Genomic DNA, 21,549 nt, shown 5'->3' with positions numbered 1-21,549 from the left:
ATGAAGCTCTTAGCAATGCATTTTACAAATCAAAAATTAAGTTTTGATATATTTATGGTAGAAGATGTACAAAATCATCATGGAACATGATCTCTACTTAATATCCAATAATTTTCACCCATATAATGTTTTGTTGTCTATTGACCTTTCCAAGATGGTTGTGCTGATGAAAAATCCAGATCAGCCAAATGCAGCATCCACAAATTTCTTATCTGTGATTGTAACATTCAGACTCATTCATCCTCTCAGCAGAACCAGGAATGACAGCTGATTGGCTAAAAGCGTCTGAGGGATTGGCCAATGAAAATCATCGGCTCATGACACCTTTCTTGCTTAACAGTTCTTCACCTTACATTACAGAAAATGATCAATAATAAGAGACGATCTGATTGCAGGTCACAGATCGTCGGCTCTTTGAACACCTGATACACATCTGGAAAAGGGTGGCTACGGTAAAACTGAGCAGAAAATGAGAGTTTCAACTGTATTGACAAGAAAAACTAGTAGACATACCCATTTAATCTACTCGGTCCAGTTCCAAATCATATGAGTGCTTTTTACACAAACAAGACAGAAAAGTTTGGGCATTTATTTGTGGGAAGAGATCATGTGAATTCATAGAGGTCAAGAAATCAACAAAACAGAGGGATGAATTGAGCAACTGAAAGGAAAGAGAAAGAGAGCATGAGAACTTCTGAAAAACTGCATGCAAACCGTCCCAGATACAGTAATTGTGACCAGATGAACAAGAGTATCTCCAAACGCTTAATCATTTACATCTTGTAGCAGTATTAGACACTGCTTGACTGTATAAATACATACAAAATATCATGCATATTTAAAGAAGAAGTTCATCTCCAGAACAAAAAGTTACAGATAATTTACTCACCCCCTTGTCATCCAAGATGTTCATGTCTTTTTTTTTTTTCCAGTCGTAAAGAAATTATGTTTTCTCAGGAAAACATTTCAGGATTTCTCTCCATATAGTGGACTTATATGGTGTCCGCGAGTTGGAACTTTTAAAATGCAGTTTAAATGCAGCTTCAAAGGGCTCTAAACGATCCCAGCGGAGGAACAAGGGTCTTAGCTTGCGGAACGATCGATTATTTTCGAAAAAAAAATTGAGAATTTATATACTTTTTAACCTCAAATGCTCATCTTGTCTAGCTCTGCATGTACTCTGTGTATTCTGGTTCAAGACAGTTAGGGTATGTCCAAAAACTCTCATCTCATTTTCTCCTCCAACTTCAAAATTGTCCTACATCGCTGGTTTAACTTTTATTGTAAAGAGTGTTTGATCTTCTTTGCAGGTTCAATTTGTACACACTGGGTAAGTATTTAGGACGATTTTAAAGTTGGAGGAGAAAATGAGATGGGAGTTTTTCGACATACCCTAACACAATGTTGGGGGTAGTAACGCATTACAAGAAACGTTACGTAATCAGATTACTTTTTCCAAGTAAATAGTAAAGTAACACATTACTTTTTAACTCACAAGAAAATATCTTTTAAGAGTTACTTATTCAAATAAGTAATGCTGGTTACTTTTTTTTTTTCCTTTATTGATTGAAACCTCTGCTGTCCCTATGTTGAGAAAAATTTAACATTTATTAATTAATCTTTATTAATTCAGACAGACTCAGTATTCCTTAAAATGATTAAAAAGAGTGAAATGCAACTCAGAATACACTGTAAAAAAAACTATTTGTTGAGTAAACTTAAAATTATTTGTTACCCTGCTGCCTTAAAATTTTAAGTTCAGTCAGCTCAAATAAGTTTAGTCAACCTGAAATTTTAAGTTGTACGAAGAGACAACTTATATATTTGAGTTAACTTAAAAAATTGGTTTGTTAAACTGAAAAGCTGGGTAAGTTACCTGGCTGCCTTAAAATTTTAAGTTCAGTCAGCTCAAATAAGTTTAGTTAACTTGAAATTTTAATTTGTACTAAGAGACAACTTATATATTTGAGTTAACTTAAAAAATTGGATTGTTCAACTTAAAAGCTGGATAAGTTACGTGGCTGCCTTCAAATTTTCCAGTTGAATCAACTCAAATATCTAAGTTGTCACTTAGTACAACTTAACATTTTAAGCTGACTCAACTTTGAGTTGACTGAACTTAAAATTATAAGGCTGCCAGGAAACAAATTATTTTAAGTTGATTCAACAAATAGTTTTTACAGTGTATGATGCAAACCTGCAATAATTAAATATGTTAAATAGTATCAAATTATCCTTTATGTTTTTAATCCCATTTTATTAACCAGTGTCTTGTCTGCTGGCCTTTGATGATCCAATTCAACCAAAAAAAAAAAAAACTACTCAAGATGAACTAATATTTGTTCTATTTTATAAATTGCGGAAGAGTGTTGAACTTTCTTCTCATGTGTTCTACTTTTGGTGTGTTCATTTGCCAAAAATATAACTTTTTATATTGAAAACAAACAAGCAAGCCCTGCCTAGATTTAGAAAGTAACGCAATAGTATGCACAATGCATTACTTTCCATAAAAAGTAACTAAGTAAGGTAATTAGTTACTTTTTTGGAGAATAACGCGATATTATAATGCATTACTTTTAAAAGTAACTTTCCCTAACACATCTGTCTTGAACCGGAATACACAGAGTACAGACAGAGCTAGACAAGATTAGCATTTGAGGTTAAAAAGTATATAAATCATCAATTTTTTTTAGAAAATAACTGATCGTTTTACTAGATAAGACCCTTTTTCCTCAGCAGGGTTTGTTTAGAGTCCTTTGAAGCTGCATTTAAACTGTATTTTGGAAGTTTAAACTCAGGGGCACCACTAAAGTCCACTATATGGAGAGAAAACATAATTTCTTTACAACTGAAGAAAGAAGACATGAACATCTTGGATGACAACAGGGTGAGTACATTATCTGTAAATTTTTGTTCTGGAAGTGAACTTCTTTAAATTACATTTACATTGTTGTCATTCCTTTCAGCACAAATGCAATTATTGTGGTGTCATTACTGTATAAAAGATGAACGCTGCAATTCATTCCTCCTCACTATCTCTGAATATACTGCTCTGAAATGCTGTGGTATACAATAAAATGTACAAGAAAAAAAAACCCTGCAAAACAATATTTGATTTATATCTGAATAGCGGTAACACTTACAATAAGATCTCTTTTGTTAACATTAGTTAATGCATTAGTTGCATGAACTAACAATGAACAATATATATTTTAATCATTATCATTTAATCATTTTTATTCTTTGTTAATGTTAGTTAATAGAAATACAACTATTTATTGTTTATGTTAGTTCACAGTGCCTTAAAGGAATAGTTCACCCAAAATGAAATTTTACTCACCATTAGGCCTTCCAAGATGTAGATGAGTTTCTTTATCAGATTTGGAGAAATTTAGCATTAAATCACTTGCTCACCAATGGATCCTCTGCAGTGAATGGGTGCCGTCAGAATGAGAGTCCAAACAGCTGATGAAAACACCACAATAATCCACAAGTAATCCACACCCCTCCAGTCCATCAATTAACATCTTGAAAAGCCAAATGCTGCGTGTTTATTAAAAAAATAAATCCATCATTAATGTGTTTTTCACTTTTAAACTGTTGCACCTAGTTAAGTTCTCCAACCATAATATTCCTTTTCTAGTCAAAAAAGTAATCTAATCTGAATCAGGAGTGAAATCTCTACAGATCGAGCACCTTTTACAAGCAAAAACAGTCCAAAATAGCTCTAAACAAATATGTGGGTGGATTTTGATGTGAGAAGACAAGAGATAGACTTTTCTACTGGAGAAAGCATTATAATGGATTATGGACCCATATTTTAAGCAGAAGCAATAGTTTAAAGTTACGGCGAGACACTGCAGGTGAATAAGGTGAAAAAAGTAACTAATAGTTATCACCTTACTTAGTTAATTGATTACACTGATAATTGCAAACATTTTTTGTATTACAAGTTTTCTAAAATGTTAGGTTTAAATATGCAAATGAGGTAGTATTTACAGAATTATGCAGTAATTTGCATACATTTCTACAAAAATCTAAACACTGGATGAAGTCTTGTTTAATATTTTGACATATTAGAGTCAAATATTTTTACATAGGGAATTTTGGGTATCTCATTTTGTCATTCCATAATTCAGAAAAAAATTAGAAAAGACAGAAAACTATGCCATTTTTACCATTTTGGGGGGAATAAAATGTTGTATAAAATCAAGCAAATTATATATGTGACCCTGGACCACAAAACCAGTCATAAGGTTAAATTTTACAAAACTGAGATATATACATCATATGAAAGCTCAATAAATAAGGTATGTATGGTTTGTTAGGATAGGACAATATTTGGCTGCGATACATCTATTTGAAAATCTGAAATCTAAGGGTGCAAAAAATCAAAATACTGGGAAAATCACCTTTAAAGTTGTCCAAATTAAGTTCTTAGCAATGCATATAACTAATCAAAAATTACATTTTGATAGGTTTACAGTAGGAATTTTACAAAAAAATCTTCATGGAACATGATCTTTACCTAATTTTCTAATGATATTTGACATAAAAGAAAAATCAATAATTTTGACCCATACAATGTATTTTTGGCTATTGCTACGACTTAAGACTGGTTTTGTGGTCCAGGGTCACATATGAACAAATCCCTCTGTAAAAACACTCAGAATAGAGACAGGAATAAAAATGTAAAGTTTGGTGTGTGTAAGTGCTACTGAAGTGGAGATTTATGGCTCAGTGTAGGAGAAAAAACTCATTTTGAGAAAACAGCCTTTAAAAATATGGATTGTAATTGAAATCTACTGACACAAATGGATAAAGTGCTATAAAAGAAACACTTAACAGTGTCTTCTGGGTGTTTTCTTTCCACTAGTCTGAAAAGACACTTTATGAAACAACAAAAAGCCCAAAATCTCAAACTTGACAGGTGCATGAAAAAACAGTGTTTTTGCCTACAGTGTCTCCCCTTAAAACTTCCCTAATATTGGATTTGTTTCCTACAAACATGAAGCTTTTCTTTTCACAAGATGTTAATTGATAGACTGGAGTGGTGTGGATGTTTTTATCAGCTGTTTGAACTCATTTGAACTCCTTCTGATGGCACCCATTCACATTGTTCATTGTTAGTTCATGCTAGCTAATTAAGTGAACTTATGTTAACAAATGAAGCAAAGGTGTTACCAAAATATCTATTATTAATCTGGTTGAGGCTTCAAATGTCTCTTTCATGGGAGATTTTTCAACACCAGCCATTGGATTATTAGCGATAAATGCTTTATGTGAAAATATTAGATTATTAGATGTTATATGTAAAATAATAATATGTTGCAAGATGCCATAACCGTCAGTTTATGTCTTCGGGATGAAAGCTGGTGCTTCAGTGAAAACCCACATGTTCAACAACTGGTTGTATTTTAGCTTCCTCTGTAAGAAAAGGCTTTTAAACAGATCCTCAACATTTCCATTCTCTTTCTAGAACTGAAAAAGTCAACATGGCTTGTATGTGAAATAAAGCATGACATTATTACAGAAGGATAATGATGGACATCTGTCTCGACAAAACAAAAACCCTTCCCAACAAACACAAAAATGGCTTGAGAACAGAAAAACTCACGAGATGGAGCCAAAGGGGGAAAAGAGATATATAGAGTCAGTTCACACTGATATGACTGAATCAGTTGGACGTGTTTGTCTGTGTGTTTGTGGGATTATTAGTGTGAACGGCAGAGAACAGATGAAGGTAAAATAGAGGAGATTACATACATCGTTCCCTTTATTCCCCTCCGTGTGATTGGCTCCCGAATCTTTGCCGTTGCGAACACGGATGCCGTGGTTCCCATTCTGCCACGTGATTGGATGGTCAGCGCTGGGGGACGGCGGAGGGCTGTGGCTGGAGTGACTTCCTTCCTGTTTTTGCCTGTCGTTCCTGCACTTTGCATTTGATCTGGTTTGAGAGGGCACATTAAAATGCATTGATTTCAACACGCTCTCTTTTCTTCACTAAAATTGAAAAATTTACTTAAAGACTTATTAAAATGAAATGTTTCATGCTTTAAACAATAACAAATATTTGTCAATGGGGTATGTCTTCCCATCTAATTAAGTTAAAGCCCTCAGGGTATAGTCAGGAATATAAATGTAAAGTTTGGTGTGTGTAAGTGCTGCTGAAGTGGAGATTTTTGGCTCAGTGTAGGGGAAAAAACTAATTTTGAGAAAACAGCCTTCAAAAATATGCATTGTAATTGAAATCTATTGACACAAATGGATACAGTGCTATAAAAGATACACTTAGCAGTGTTTTGTGGATTGTTTTCTTTCCACTAGTCATAAAAAACACTACGAAAAACCAAAAAGCCCTAAATCTCAAACTTGATAGGTGCATGAAAAAAATGCATTTTTGCCTGCAGTGTCTGCCCTTAAAGAAGTTCACTTCCAAAACAAAAAACTACAGATAATTTACCCCCTTGTCATCCAAGATGTTCATGTCTTTCAGGTTTTTAGTGGACTTCTATGGTGCCCCCGAGGTTGAACTTCCAAAATGCAGTTTAAATGCAGCTTCAAAGGGCTCTAAATGATCCCAGCCAAGGAAGAATGGTCTTATCTAGCGAAATGATTATTTTTTTTTAATTACAATTTATATACTTTTTAACCTCAAATGCTTGTCTTGTCTAGCTCTGTCGGTTCAAGACAGTTAGGGTATGTCGGAAAACTCCCATCTCATTTTCTCCTCCAACTTTAAAATTGCCCTACATCGCTGTTTTACCTTTTTTTGTAAAGGGTGGTTGATCTTCTTTGCATGTTCACTTTGTAAACACTTGGTTTGTACTTCTACAGGGATGTAAGACAATTTTGAAGTAGGGGGAGAAAATGAGATGGGAGATTTTTGACATACCCTAACTGTCTTAAACTGGAATATACAGAGAACACATAGACCTAGACAAGATGAGCATTTGAGATTTAAAAAAGTATATACATTCTTTTTTAGAAATTAACAGATTGTTTTAATAGATAAGACCCTTCTTCCTCAACTGGGATCGTTTAGAGCCCTTTGAAGCTGCATTTAAACTGCATTTTGGAAGTTCAAACTCGGGGTCACCGTAGAAGTCCATTATATGAAGAGAAATCCTGAAATGTTTTCCTCAAAAAACAGAATTTCTTTATGACTGACGACAGAAAGACATGAACATCTTCGATGACAAGGAGGTGAGTAAATTATCTGTACATTTTTGTTCTGGAAGTAAACTTCTCCTTTATCCACGTTAACAGAAGAAAAAGCCATAGTCATAATAAATGACGACGAATCTCCTTCAAAGAGAGTAGGAGGCTTTTCTGCCATTGTGATTCATTCCCTTTCTGTGATGACAGTGGTGACTAATGCCACATTACAACAGTCTTATTGTAGTAACCATGGCATTTTGGCAGAAACTATGTTCACCATGGTACATGTTTGTTAGAGGAGGTTTGTCGGAGGGCCTGAGAAATGGAGATAAGAGGCCGAATATAAGACGCACCTGCTGGGTGATTTGGAGACGCTGGCGGTGGAGGAGACGGATCCGCTGCGGGAACTACAGCAGCTGCCTCTGTGTTGAGAACTCCTGCTGGGAGACTCCACTGAACACCTGCAGGACACACACACACAAACACACGTCACACCACACACACTCCACCCACACCGCTTCATCACACACCTCACAGTCCGTTTCATCATTCTGATTCATTCCTTTCATAAACAATCCATGCACACGGCCTACATAGACATGTTGAGTGTTGTGGGTATTGCTAAGATGTTTCAACTGGTTTACTAGATGGTTACTATGGTGTGTGGTTGCCAGGGTGTTGCTACGGTATGTGTTCCTAATATGTGGTTGCCAGTGCTTGGTACTTGGTACGAAATGATTAGTCTATAATTTAAATGGTAGGTTTATTTTAACAGTGAGAGACCGAATAACAACAGAAAAAACTAGAAAAACGCATTTAAAAATGATTTGCATTTTAATTAATTAAATAAGTATTTGATCGCCTATCAATCAGTAAGACTTCTAGCTCCCAGGTGTCTTTTATACGGTTCACAAACTGAGATTAGGAGCACTCTCTTAAAGGGAGTGGTCTTAATCTCAGCTTGTTACCTGCATAAAAGACACCTGTCCACAGAAGCAATCAATCAATCTGATTCCAAACTCTCCACCATCGCCAAGACCAAAGTCCAAGGATGTCAGGGACAGGATTGTAGACCTACACAAGGCTGGAACTGGCTAAATCTGAAGCTTGCCAATGAACATCTGAATGATTCAGAGGAGAACTGGGTGAAGGTGTTGTGGTCAAAAGAGACTAAAATCAAGCTCTTTGGCATTAATTCAACTCGCCGTGTTTGGAGGAAGAGGAATGTTGCCTATGACCCCAAGAACACCATCCCCACCGTCAAAAGTGGCTCAAGTAGAAGCACACAAAGTTCCTAGAGTGGCCTAGACAGTCTCCAGATGTTAATCCCATAAAAATGGTTACTATGATGTGTGGTTGCCATGGTCCTGCTATGTGGTTTCTAAAATGTTTTGAGAAATTGTCAGTGCTTGGTACTTGGTACAGTGAGGGGGAAAAAAATATTTCATCCCCTGCTGATTTTGCATGTTTGCCCACTGACAAAAAAATTATCAGTCTATAATTTTGTAAGAGACTGAATAACAACAAAAAATCCAGAAAAATGCATTTCTAAAAAGTTAGAAATTGATTTGCATTTTAATGAGTGAAGTAAGTATTTGATCCCCTATCAATCAGCAAGATTTCTAGCTCCCAGGTGTCTTTTATACAGGTAAGCAGCTGCGATTAGGACCACTTTCTTAAAGGGAGTGCTCCTAATCTCAGCTTGTAACCAGTATAAAAGACACCTGTCCACAGAAGCAATCAATCAATCAGATTCCAAACTCTCCACCATGTCCAAGACCAAAGAGCTGTCCAAGGATGTCAGGGACAAGGTTGTAGACCTACACAAGGCTGGAATGGGCTACAAGACCATCGCCAAGCAGTTTGGTGAGAAGGTGACAACAGTTGCTGCGATTATTCGCAAATAGAAGAAACACAAAATAACTGGTAATCTCGCTCAGTCTGGGGCTCCATCCAAGATCTCACCTTGTGGAGTTACAATGTTCAGGAGAACATTGAGGAATCAGCCCATAACTATACTGCCCTCCAAAGGCAAAGCGCAGTAACTACACATTGGGACAAAATTGAGTTAAGGTTTAAAATGGACTTTGTGACAGCTGTTTTGTCTTGTGACAAAGTCTCCTGGTTCAATTTTGTCCTGTTTCAGAGAAACGTTCAGAGAAACAAGAGTGTCAACATGTTTGACTAGCTGTTGTAAAAACTTTAAAGGCATTTTTCTCAGTTTCAGTGTTCGCGTAGTTACTGCACTTTGCCTTTGGAGGGCAGTATACAGGACGATCTTGTCAATGATCTCAAGGCAGCTGGGACCATAGTCACCAAGAAAACAATTGTGACCCTGGACCACAAAACCAGTCTTAAGTCGCTGGGGTATATTTGTAGCAATAGACAAAAATACATTGTATGGGTCAAAATTATTGATTTTTATTTTATGTCAAAAATCATTAGGAAATTAAGTAAAGATCATGTTCCATGAAGATTTTTTGTAAAATTCCTACTGTAAACCTATCAAAATGTAATTTTTCATTAGTAATATGCATTGTTAAGAGCTTAATTTGGACAAATTTAAAGGTGATTTTCTCAGTATTTTGATTTTTTTGCACCCTCAGATTCCAGATTTTCAAAAAGATGTATCTCAACCAAATATTGTCCTATCCTAACAAACCATATATCAATAGAAAGCTTATTTATTGAGCTTTCATATGATGTATATATCTCAGTTTTGTAAAATTTTACCTTATGACTGGTTTTGTGGTCCAGGGTCACAATTGGTAACACACTACGCCATAAAGGACTGAAATCCTGCAGCGCTCACAAGAAAGCGCATGTACAGGTCCATCTGAAGTTTGCCAATTAAAAAAACGGATGTTTTGCAACCAAGTACTAAGTCATGTTTTGCGAAGGGGTCAAATACTTATTTCACTCATTAAAATGCTAATTAATTTGTAACTTTTTTTAAATGCATTTTTCTGGATTTTTTTCACTGTTGAAATAAACCTACCATTAAATTTATAGGCTGATTTCTTGTCAGTGGGCAAACATACAAAATCAGCAGGGGATCAAACTGTAAGGTATTCTAGATTGTTGCTGCGTGCATGCTTGCTATCCCAAGTGAAAAATCACAACTCTGATTGCTTAGAAAATTAACATCTTTAAATCATAAAACTCAGTGCATTGCACTTTTATTGTCAGACTGAGGCATGAAAACATTTCTGAACATTTAAGCCTTTCAGAAAAGCAAACAGCAGAATAAATGCCACTCACCTCTTCTTCTGTTTGTTCTTGTCTTTGAGTTTGTTTTTGGGGCTCCCAGATCTGAAATGAGAAAACACACACACACCTAACTAAACTAGAATTGAATATGTGTGGAAAGTTTTAAAATCAAGCATGATCAAAAGTTTGTCATAAAACAGTTGTGTTTATAAGCTACAGCTGTTTTAGTAAATATCTGATAGTCAGTTTTGCTCGAGACAATACAATCTCAGAAAAAAGGTACAAAATGTGTCACTGGGGCAGTATGTTTTCAATAAGCGTCATAAGGGGCTTTTTTTTTTTTTAATTGAGATATATACATCATACGGATCAACGCTGAATAAATAAGCTATCCATTGATTTATGGTTTGTTAAAATAGGAAAATATTTGGCCGAAATACAACTATTTGAAAATCTGGAATCTGAGGGTGCAAAACAAATCTAAATATTGAGAAAATTGCCTTCAAAGTTATCCAAATGAAGTTCTTAGCAATGCATATTATTAACCCAAAATTAAGTTTTAATATATTTACAGTAGGAAATTGACTAAATATCTTTATATAATAAGTTTATGTTAACTTAATATCCTAATGATTTTTGCCATAAAAGAAAAATCAATAATTTTGACCCATACAATGTATTTTTGGCTATTGCTACAAATATACCCAATGTATAACATTATACCCAAGGTATAATATATTTAAGGTACTACTATGCACTCTTTAGGGGTAAATAAAGTGCAAAGGTGTACCTTTTTCAAAGCTGACAGCTTTTTGTGCCTTTTCTTTTTTGACAGTGTAGACGTCTATGATCAGAACTGCATATTGTGCCTTGTTTTGAGATGTCTGTGAAATTATCAATAATTATTACTTTTATGGTATTTTCTTCAGTGTTTTTCGTACAACCGTTCAAAGAGACTGCAGACTGTTATCGAACCAGTGCTGTCTATTTTTGATTTCTTTGCCCTTAAACAGCTCATACAAGCAAAATAAACGGTGGCTGGTCACTTTACACAGCTCTTGAACAAACTGTGGATGTTGGCCTCGCAAAACTAATATGAATCTAGTACAGTTCCCAGAGCAGTGTTTACCTGTGTCTCCTCTTCCTCCTTGAGCCAGATGTGGACCTGAGACAGAGGAAATTTTGGGTTAGATATTAGATTCTGACCACTAGAAAACGGCTGCGGTTTAGATTTCTTTTTAGATTTCTACATTCACCATTTGTACACTGAAGTCATGCTTAAAAATGTCTGAATGACATGCATTAGAAACTGGAATATCAAAGAAAGAGTCATTTATTGTAAACAAAGATGCACAAACACAATTTTTTAAACAAAGCTTTTATAGAAAAATAAATACATTTGCTCAGTTTGATAAAACAATAGATTGAGTGTTGAGTTGTGTTGATTTAATAATTAAAGGAAAATTGACTTCATACATGCACAAAAAACAACAACAACAACAAATAAACACTAGCTGATGAAAAGGCAATATGACCCTGAGCCACAAAACTAGTCTTAAGTAGCACAGGTGTTAAAATTATTGATTTTTCTTTTATGCCAAAAATCATTAGGATATTAAGTAAAGATCACGTTCTATGAAGATATGTTGTAAATTGATCACAACTTAATTTTTTATTAGTAACATGCATTGCTAAGAGCTTAATTTGAACAACTTTTAAGGCACTTTTCTGAATATTTACATTTTTTTCACCCTCAGATTCCAGATTTTTTTCAGTTGTATCTCAGCCAAATATTGTCCTATCCCAACAAACCATGCATCAATGGAAAGCTTATTTATTCTAATTTAAAAAAAATGCCAATTATGATGGGTTTTGTAGTCCAGGGTCACACACAATAAATATTAGCAAAAATAATTGTTACATTAAAATTAAGGTTACATTAATGTAGAGAAAAGATGCTGCAGCATTTACATTTCATTCATTTTTAAATGTGATTTACAGTTTTTTACAGACGCTAGGACACATTTCTCAATGCTTAGGTCACTTTTGCAAAACTCTTCACACAATTCTCCTAACCGACTTTCAGCTTGGCAAAGCAGTTCATTTCACATTCAAAATGCACTACAACTACCAAAACACTTTATTCAGGTCTCAAATAAACTCATTCTTCCAGAACACTAGTAAAGGTTGACAGCCGACAAACACACTTTGTCACCCACAAAAAAATGACCTAAAAAACACTAACAACATGTAGCATTACACAGTGTTTTCTTGTATAAAACAAGGACACATCTCTGTTTATAATTGCAATATATATTGTTTATAACTGCAATATATGTTACTGGAATGAATCAGACATGATGCAGAATTTGTCAATATTTTATGTGGTTTATTTATTTTTATTTGGGTCCATGTTTACATCACAATACAAACCTATTCAGTAGTTCTCTTCTTTTGTAATGAAATTGAAAGAGTAACACCTGTGTAGATGTTCATCTACAATGAGAATCAGCTGTGGCTGGTTAAACTGCATTTTTAGATTTGAAATATGTTTCAATAAAATATTGCTGTTGAATTTTGCTGTCTTATTCAGTCTTGCATAATGTTATTGTTTTGAACATAAGTTTAACAGTTTTGAAAAACAGTATGTAAGCACGTGCAAAATGTCCTGTACGTACAAAGATTTTTGGCAGTTGTTGTGTCTGAGTGAGAAAAGAATTCATGAAATTTGAGAGATGTAGTCATTGAATGCATTTTGTGCCAAAACAATGATAATTGATCCTCAGTTTAGCCCACATAGACTTCTGTTGTGCTCACTGTGTGAAGAGTTTTGCAAAAGTGACCTAAGTATTAAGAAATGTGTCCTAGCGTCTGTAAAAAACTGTAAATAAACATATTTTTGGAGGGAGGTTGCCTTAGTCGAAAGATTTTGGGTCAATAACACAGAATAACCACATATTCTGTACCACAGTTTTCCCTTTAAACAGCTTTGCTGGTTCCATACTGAAGGGAGAAACTGACTCACTTTCTATGCTCAATTTCTAACTCTCTTTCACACTTTTTCCCCTTGGCTCACACACAGTCTGACAGTATTGAAGCTGCTGTAATAAGACATTGACACAAGAATCCACCATGTTTCCATAGTGTGTTCGCTATTATATACACCGACACAAACAGATACACATGCACTCAAGCATCTGTCAGTCCTGTCATGTTTTCTTGATATGGGAAAAGGGTAAGAAAGAAGAAAGCTGTGATAAAGCTGTCAGGGTTACATGAGATGAATAAAAATGATCTGTACTGTACTGTACTGAGAAAATGGCATTGAACTGGAGGAATATGCAGGATTTTTCAGTATCCACATTGAGTGTGTTATATATATATATATATATATATATATATATATATATATATATATATATATATATATATGCACAAGCCAAAGTGCATGAAGTAGAAACTGTATAAACACTTAAGACGCCGTATGAAACTGTATCAGCCTGTGAGCCGGAAATTCAGAATAAATTATTCATTCAGCAGATGCTTTTATCCACAGTGACTACCATTACATACAAGCTTTACGTTTTATCAGTATGTGTTCCCTGGGAATTGAACACATGACCTTGGTATTGCTAGAGCATTGCTAACTCTATGTCAAGACCACTATACAGAGACTCATATACTGCTATGTGAAAAACCACCTTATGAATTTTAATAGAGTAGAGGTCATGACAAGAGAAACCTGCATCCTGCATAGTGATACACATATATATATACACACACACTAAGTGTAATAATAGAAAGACAGACAGAAACTGAAGCATCTAAAATGCTGAGACGTGCATTTATCAGTATTTTGACAAGGATGTTTTTTTTTTTCAAAATGCTGCAGATATTTCTGACATAACACTAACATGAATATTTGATGAATGCAGAAAGGTTTTTGTGTAAAGCTATTTTTGGACACTGAGCTGAGTTTGCTCTAATCCTTGATGCTTCTGGTCGAAATACAAATGCTAATATTAAAATATTAACAAGAACAGTTTAAATCTGCCCAAGCTACTCTTCTACTGCTTTGTCAAAGACTAAAATTAGAATCTGAGACCTTTTGTTCAGAATACAAAAGTGCCACCTCCTAAAGTATACTGCTACCTAGTATACATAACAAGTATGTAAAACAATGTGTTTCACTGTTGTCACCTATTGCATGTTCAATTTAATCTAAAATGCAAATGTAATCAGTGTTAAATGATCAGTGAATGATGTGCATCTGTGTGTTGAATAACCACACTCACACACACACACACACACACACACACACACACACACACACACACACACACACATATACCTGTCTCTTTTGTGTTTCTTTCCGCTCTTCTTCCTTTTGTCTCTGCGGGTTGGAGATGGGCTGTCAGCTCTGTTGGTCACACAAACACAACAACAATACTGATGGATGAAATATCACACAAGTACATACCATTATTTTCTTGCATTTAAGTGTTTCTCACTAAAGTGTGTCATGCATTACTACTACTGTTTATAACGACAGTTAGTGACTAAAAAAAATTAAGTCAAGTGAGAGATCACACTGGCACTACAGTGCATTGCATAGAATACCTAAATGCATGCAATATATACTATGCATGCAATACTATGCATAGTATATACTGGCTGCTGGGTGAACTGATTTTTCTGCACATGACGATACACTGTATTAATTCACAAAAGGCAAACTGACCGACTGTGTCTTCTTGCCTTCTTCTTTTTCCTCTTCTTTGGCCGAGGGGAAGGTGAACTGCTGGATTTCCTCTTGGATCTAGAGTAGAAGACAAAAAATGCGGTGTTGGATATATAGTGTTGGGAAAAGTTATAAGTGTTTTACATTATTAATAAATTTTACATTAATATAAGTCATCCAATCTGTAACATTGTTACTCACATGCTTTGTTTTCAGGTCACATATAATAGTGCGAGTACCCAGAGAGGATTTAAGCAGTATTTTTATTTTGATGTTCTTTTCCAAATCTTAAATAAATCTTGACATATAAACTTTTGGATATATGTGTTTCTCTCATTGTAAAATAAACATGTAGAATTACCCATGTTTGCTCCATGTTTCAAATTTAATAATACACTGTAAAACGTTGTCACCAGTTTCAACTTAAAAACATAAGTTCAGCAGCTGCCTTAACATTTTAAATTAAATCAACATAAAACTACTCATAAAGCAACTCGTAAGTTAAATCAACTTTAAAGCACAAGTCATTTAAACTAATTTTATTGTCGTGAGTTGAAATAACTTAAATTTTTAAGTTGATTTAACTTAAAATTTTAAGGCAGCCGATGAACTTCAGTTTTCAGTTTTCGTACTGAATCAATTTTTGCCACTATATGAGTACATTATCCTGAATATAAATAGTCACATAAATATTAAGTTAATTTCTAAGGGATGTTTATGTAAAAAGCTAGATGTAACCAAGGAGGGCAGAGCTTAGCGAAAGATCAATAATGCTTAAAATAATAACTTCCTCTAGAATTTCTCTCACTGGGTTTGTAGGTCAGATTGAGCTCAAAGGAAACACTCTGTGTTCTTCCTTTCTCAGCGTTTTACCTGCAGTCATCGTAGGCAGTTGTATCTTGCTCATAATATTCTCCATCCCAATTATAGCCTTCCTCATAGCCGTCAATGTACGCAGCATTTTCCACATGATCTTCATCCCCGTGAGGAACCAGCCTGACCCTGCACATGCAAGAGGTAGAGGTCATTGCCTGGTTTTATTACCATTTTACCCTTATACTTTAATGTATGTCAATCTCCTTCTTCTGCTCTTGATAAAAAACCTGCACCCACAAGCTAGGGAAGTCTATGTGTATGGCTGAAAAACACATTTAGCCTATATGCAGCACAGAATCAATTTTATTTTTCCTAAGGGATTTACAAGAAATAACCTCTAAGCAATAACATTTTCCTCTGAGTGAAGTCAGCATCTATTAATTTGCCCTACCAGTAATTTAGAAAACAAATATGAAATGATTATTTCTCAGAAACAGAATAAAGGTGATTATACAGTATGATGTGATAATGAAACTTCACAGAATTCCTGCCAAGGCACTAACAGATCTATTTTCTTGCCACATTCACTTTTTATAATCTCTCTCCCTCATTATAAAGCCTTATCTTATCCTCATTATCCTTCCTAACACGTGTCTTGATGAATTAAAATGAGCATTTCACTACTAAAGATGATCCTATCTAAAGCTGTAATGATCAGTTACTTCATTACTGTGGTAAATGTCACCATCCTGCTACTGCAAAAGTGCTTTCATAAACAGCCTAACAGTCCTATGATGTAAAAGAATGGTTAAAAGACAACATAAGGGTTCCGTGATAGAATAGAGGGTTAAATTACAACATACTGTATGCACCCTAAGGGTTAAATGACAACATAAGGTCACTGTGATGAGGGTTAAATGATAATACACGCATTCTATGACAGAAGAAAAGGGTTAAATGACAACTATAAGGGTGCTACGATGGAACAGAAGGGTTAAATGACAACATAAAGGATCTGTGATGAAACAGAAGGATTAAATCATAATATATGCAATCTGAGAAAGAAGAGAACGGGAAGAACATACTATAAGGGTTTCTATGATAGAAATGAAGGGTTAAATGGCAACAAAAGGACCCTGTAATAAAACAGAAGCGTTAAATGACAATATAAGGGTTCTGTGACAGAACAAAGGATTAAATGATAATATACTGTAAGGGCCCTATGATGGAATAAGGGTTAAATAACAACATAAGTTTCCTATGATTGAACAAGGGTTAAATGACAATATAAGGGTCATAGTAACATAACAGAAGGATTAAAAACGAAAACATAAGACTCATATGAAAGAACAGAAGGGTTAAATGACAACATTAACGCCCTGTGTAAAAAAGAAGGGTGAATTTAAGGGTTTATGTGATGGTTTATTTATGGATGGACAATTTAAGGGTTCTATGATGGAACAGAAAGGTTACATGACAAATACTCTAAGGGTTCTGTTATGGAACAGAAGAGTTAAATGATGACATAAGGGCCATATGACAAAACAGAGGAGTTAAAAGAAACTATATAAGGGTTCTGTGACAGAACAGAAGCTTTAAATGACAACATAAGGATCCTCTGATGAAACAGAAGGGTTAATTGACAATATAATGGTTCTATGACAGAACAGAAGGGTTGAATGACAATACAAGGGTTTGATTTGACTGAACATAAGGGTTAAATGACAACATATTGTAAGGGTCTATGATAGAACAAGGGTTAACAGACAACATATTATAAGGGTCTATGATAGAACAAGGATTAAATAACAATATAAGGGTTCCATGACAGAACAGAGGGTTTAAATGACAACATAAGGATCTTTTGATGAAACAGAAGGGTTAATTGACAATATACAGGTTCTATGATAGAACAGAAGGTTTAAATAACAACACACTGCAAGGGTCTATGATGGAACAAGGGTTAATTAACAATATGGGTTATTTTGGGTTATTTATATGATGGACAAGGGTTAAATAACAATATGGGTTATGTTTTGTAACTGAACAGAAGGGTTAAATGACAACATAAGAGTCCTATGATGGAACAGAAGGGTTAAACGACAACAAAAGGATCTTCTGATTACACAGAAGAATGTATTTACAATATAAGGGTTTTATGACCGAAAAGAAGGGTTAAAAGACAACATAAGACTCCTATGATAGAAAATAAGGCTTAAATCACAACTTACTGTAAGGGTTTATGATGGAACAAGGGTTAAATGACAATATGAGGGTTATGTGACTGAACAGAAGGGTTAAATGACAACATACTGCAAGGGTCTAAGATGAAACAAGGGTTAAATGACAATATAAGGGTGATGTGACTGAACAGAAGGGTTACATGACAACATGAGACTCCTATGATTGAACTGAAGGGTTAAATGACAACATACTGCAAGGGTCTATGATGGAACAAGGGTTAAATGACAACATAAGGATCCTTTGATGTAACAGAAGGGTTAATTGACAATATACAGGTTCTATGATAGAACAGAATGTTTAAATAACAACATACTGCAAGGGTCTATGATGGAACAAAGGGTTAAATAACAATATGGGTTATGTTTTGTAACTGAACAGAAGGGTTAAATGACAACATAAGAGTCCTATGATGGAACAAAAGGGTTAAACGACAACGTAAGGATCTTCTGATTACACAGAAGGATGTATTTACAATATAAGGGTTTTATGACCGAACAGAAGGGTTAAAAGACAACATAAGACTCCTATGATGGAAAATAAGGGTTAAATCACAACTTACTGTAAGGGTTTATGATGGAACAAGGGTTAAATGACAATATGAGGGTTATGTGACTGAACAGAAGGGTTAAATGACAACATTCTGTAAGGGTCTAATATGAAACAAGGGTTAAATGACACTATATGGGTGATGTGACTGAACAAAAGGGTTACATGACAACATAAGACTCCTGTGATTGAACTGAAGGGTTAAATGACAACAAAAGCCTCGTTCAGACTGTCAGCCCAAATCCGATTTTGTCTAGATCTGGATGGAATCAGATTTGAATAACTGACTGTCCACACAGTCATATCGCAACTGTTCAAATCCGATTTGTGTGTCCATAAGCGTTCTTTCGTTTTACGGAATGTGCGTTGGTTTCTATGGCAATGCCGTTGCGTTATTATGCCAACGCTAAAAACAATAACAGCATTACAGTTTGCAATATAGATGCTGTCTTGCGATATGACAATGTTGCCGTCGCGCTGGATTATATTTCGTCTTCTAAAGCAGCGGCAGAAACGCAGGAAGCTGGAATGTGCGACTTTATTCTGTGCTGCCGTCTCTGCTGGTATCAAAACTCAAAGAGGTGCGTATACTAGCTGTATATTGTCTTTTCCCGCTTGATTTGCAGTTCGCAACACAAGTTTGTTTCTGCAAAGACTTTTGTTATGTTTTCCACAAAAACGTCTGACGTGTTTACGTTTTATGTGGCATGAAAACGTGAAAAAGCAGAAATCCGATTTGAATAGGATTCCAAACCACATACGAATGAAGCTCGAAACGGATTTGACCAAATCAGATTTCATGTAGTTCGTTGCTGTTCAGACTACCTAAATATGATCGGATTTCAATCGGATTTGCATACAAATCGGATTTGGGCTGACAGTTTGAACGAGGCTATACTGCAAGGGTCTATGATGGAACAAGGGTTAAATGACAATATAATGGCTCCATGACAGAACAGAAGAGTTAAATGACAACATAAGGTTCCTCTAAGAAACAGAAGGGTTATTTGAATATATATAGGTTCTATGACAGAAATAAAGGGTTAAAAGACAGCATAAGACTCAAGGAACAGAAATGTTAAATGACAAAAGAAGAGTTTTATGATGGAACAGAAGGAGAAATGTTGTGTTGCATGAGCTATAATGGGTCAGACTCTGAGTTCTTGTGGACAGAACAGCTAGAACAGGATGTTAGGTTTAAGATGAAAAGGTTTTTTATTAGATTGGTCTCTGGGTGAAGAAGGTGATAAACGGTCACTGAGGTTTCCTCTGGGCTGTGCAACGGCATTAACACAGGGTCATTTGTGACCTGTAAAAAGCATTAAATCATGATTATCTCCTTCTTCTGCTCCTGACAAAGGACCTGCACCCACAAGCTAAGAAAATGTGTATGTGCACGGCTGAAACAAACCCATTCAGCCTATATGCAGCAGAACGAAACATTTTATTTCTGAACCTATTTTAACATGACCTCATGTAAGACAACATTACGACTTGTCTTTATGCTAAGCAACAAAACTACCTTTCCATTATCCTCTATGACAACATAAGAATATAAAAAAGACCATATTTTATTTTGATGCACAAGTGCTAAAAAGTTCCTGCATTTGTCGTTTGGTAGAAAATAAGAGTAGGCACTTCCCAAAGATTCATTTTAGCAAATTTAGTTTGTTCAGACAGTTCATGTAAATGCACGAGAAATAAAAATGATTCATTTCAATCCCTGCTTAGCATTATTTAGCTAATTGGTTTTCCAGCCAGTTACATAAATTAGAGTGTTTCTAGTTCTAGTAATTGTATTTAATGTGCATTTATCTATTAAATATGCAATATCTATGCAGTGGCACTGAGATCTGTGTTATGGATGGTTCTATCAGTGCTGGTCAGCATTATCATTAATCACAGTAATACAATGTCACACACAAACGCTATCCGATACTGCCTCTACAGGAAACACACACTATATTCAATTACGTGTGGAAAATAAGATCAGAGCGGATCAATCGTTTGCTCGTGTACTAGTCTGACAAACATCAAGTGTGATTGACTTACGGTGGACGTGGGTGCAAGCCTTCTCGAGTTATCACACCCTCCTTCTCCATCAGCATCTGCCGAAACGTTCCAACCTTCTGCCGAATTTCTTCTTCAGAATACCTGCAAACAAAAATGACCTCCTCAATAAAACATGCTTTAAAGCATCATTCAGCTAGGTGAAAAAATCCCTGCAAACACTAAAGTAACCACCTAGAAAAACTTTTGCATTGGTCACCAATCAGAAAGTGTAAAAGTCTAGTTTTAATCTTGCCTCCTTCAGAAATGTGCTGAAAATGTGTAAATAAACACAGCATGAAAACATTCAGCCCTGCCAAGCGTTTGGATATTAAAAGGGCCATTCTCATTTTCTCCGGAGCGCATCCATCAGGAAACGAGATTACCGTAGTGTGTGTGGGACTGTCATGCCACACAGTTTGCCTGTAATGTGATTTCTAATGCACACAGCTGACTGCAGGGGGCGCCGGACCAGAGAAACACTCTTTATATTCACTCAATGTCACCATGCAGAAATCTGTGGGTGGCAAAGGTGACTTGAGAGAGTCAGCACACTTAAATGACAGTGCACTTGATAACATTTGAACCCATACTGTGCAAAAAGATTGAACTGAACTTCAAAAGCGAGTTGGCTATGTAGGCACGTTGAGACATCAAATGTCCCAAAACGTCCCAACTTTTTGAACAAATGTGCGCAATAGCCACAAATACATTGTATGGGTCAAAATTATATATATTTTTTTCTTTTATGCCAAAAATAATTTGGATTTGAAGTAAAGATC

At 35.3% G+C, this 21,549-nt stretch overlaps 1 protein-coding gene across 1 annotated transcript in view; it reads right to left on the bottom strand.

Moving 5' to 3' along the window:
- Positions 1-21,549, bottom strand: part of LOC141334917 (uncharacterized) — a 56,553-nt gene that overhangs the window by 21,078 nt on the left and 13,926 nt on the right. The window contains exons 2-9 of the mRNA XM_073840142.1: positions 20,771-20,872; positions 15,986-16,114; positions 15,113-15,190; positions 14,723-14,764; positions 11,501-11,536; positions 10,423-10,473; positions 7,515-7,622; positions 5,767-5,947 (exon numbers count right to left, since the gene is read on the bottom strand). Coding sequence (XP_073696243.1) covers positions 5,767-5,947; positions 7,515-7,622; positions 10,423-10,473; positions 11,501-11,536; positions 14,723-14,764; positions 15,113-15,190; positions 15,986-16,114; positions 20,771-20,872 — 727 coding nt within the window. The remainder of the gene's footprint in view (positions 1-5,766; positions 5,948-7,514; positions 7,623-10,422; positions 10,474-11,500; positions 11,537-14,722; positions 14,765-15,112; positions 15,191-15,985; positions 16,115-20,770; positions 20,873-21,549) is intronic.

The sequence above is a fragment of the Garra rufa genome, chromosome 5, assembly GCF_049309525.1.
Source record: "Garra rufa chromosome 5, GarRuf1.0, whole genome shotgun sequence".
Classification (NCBI taxonomy): domain Eukaryota; kingdom Metazoa; phylum Chordata; class Actinopteri; order Cypriniformes; family Cyprinidae; genus Garra; species Garra rufa.
The sequence above is the reverse complement of the archived record's forward strand: the minus strand, read 5'-3'. Positions and strand labels throughout refer to the sequence as shown.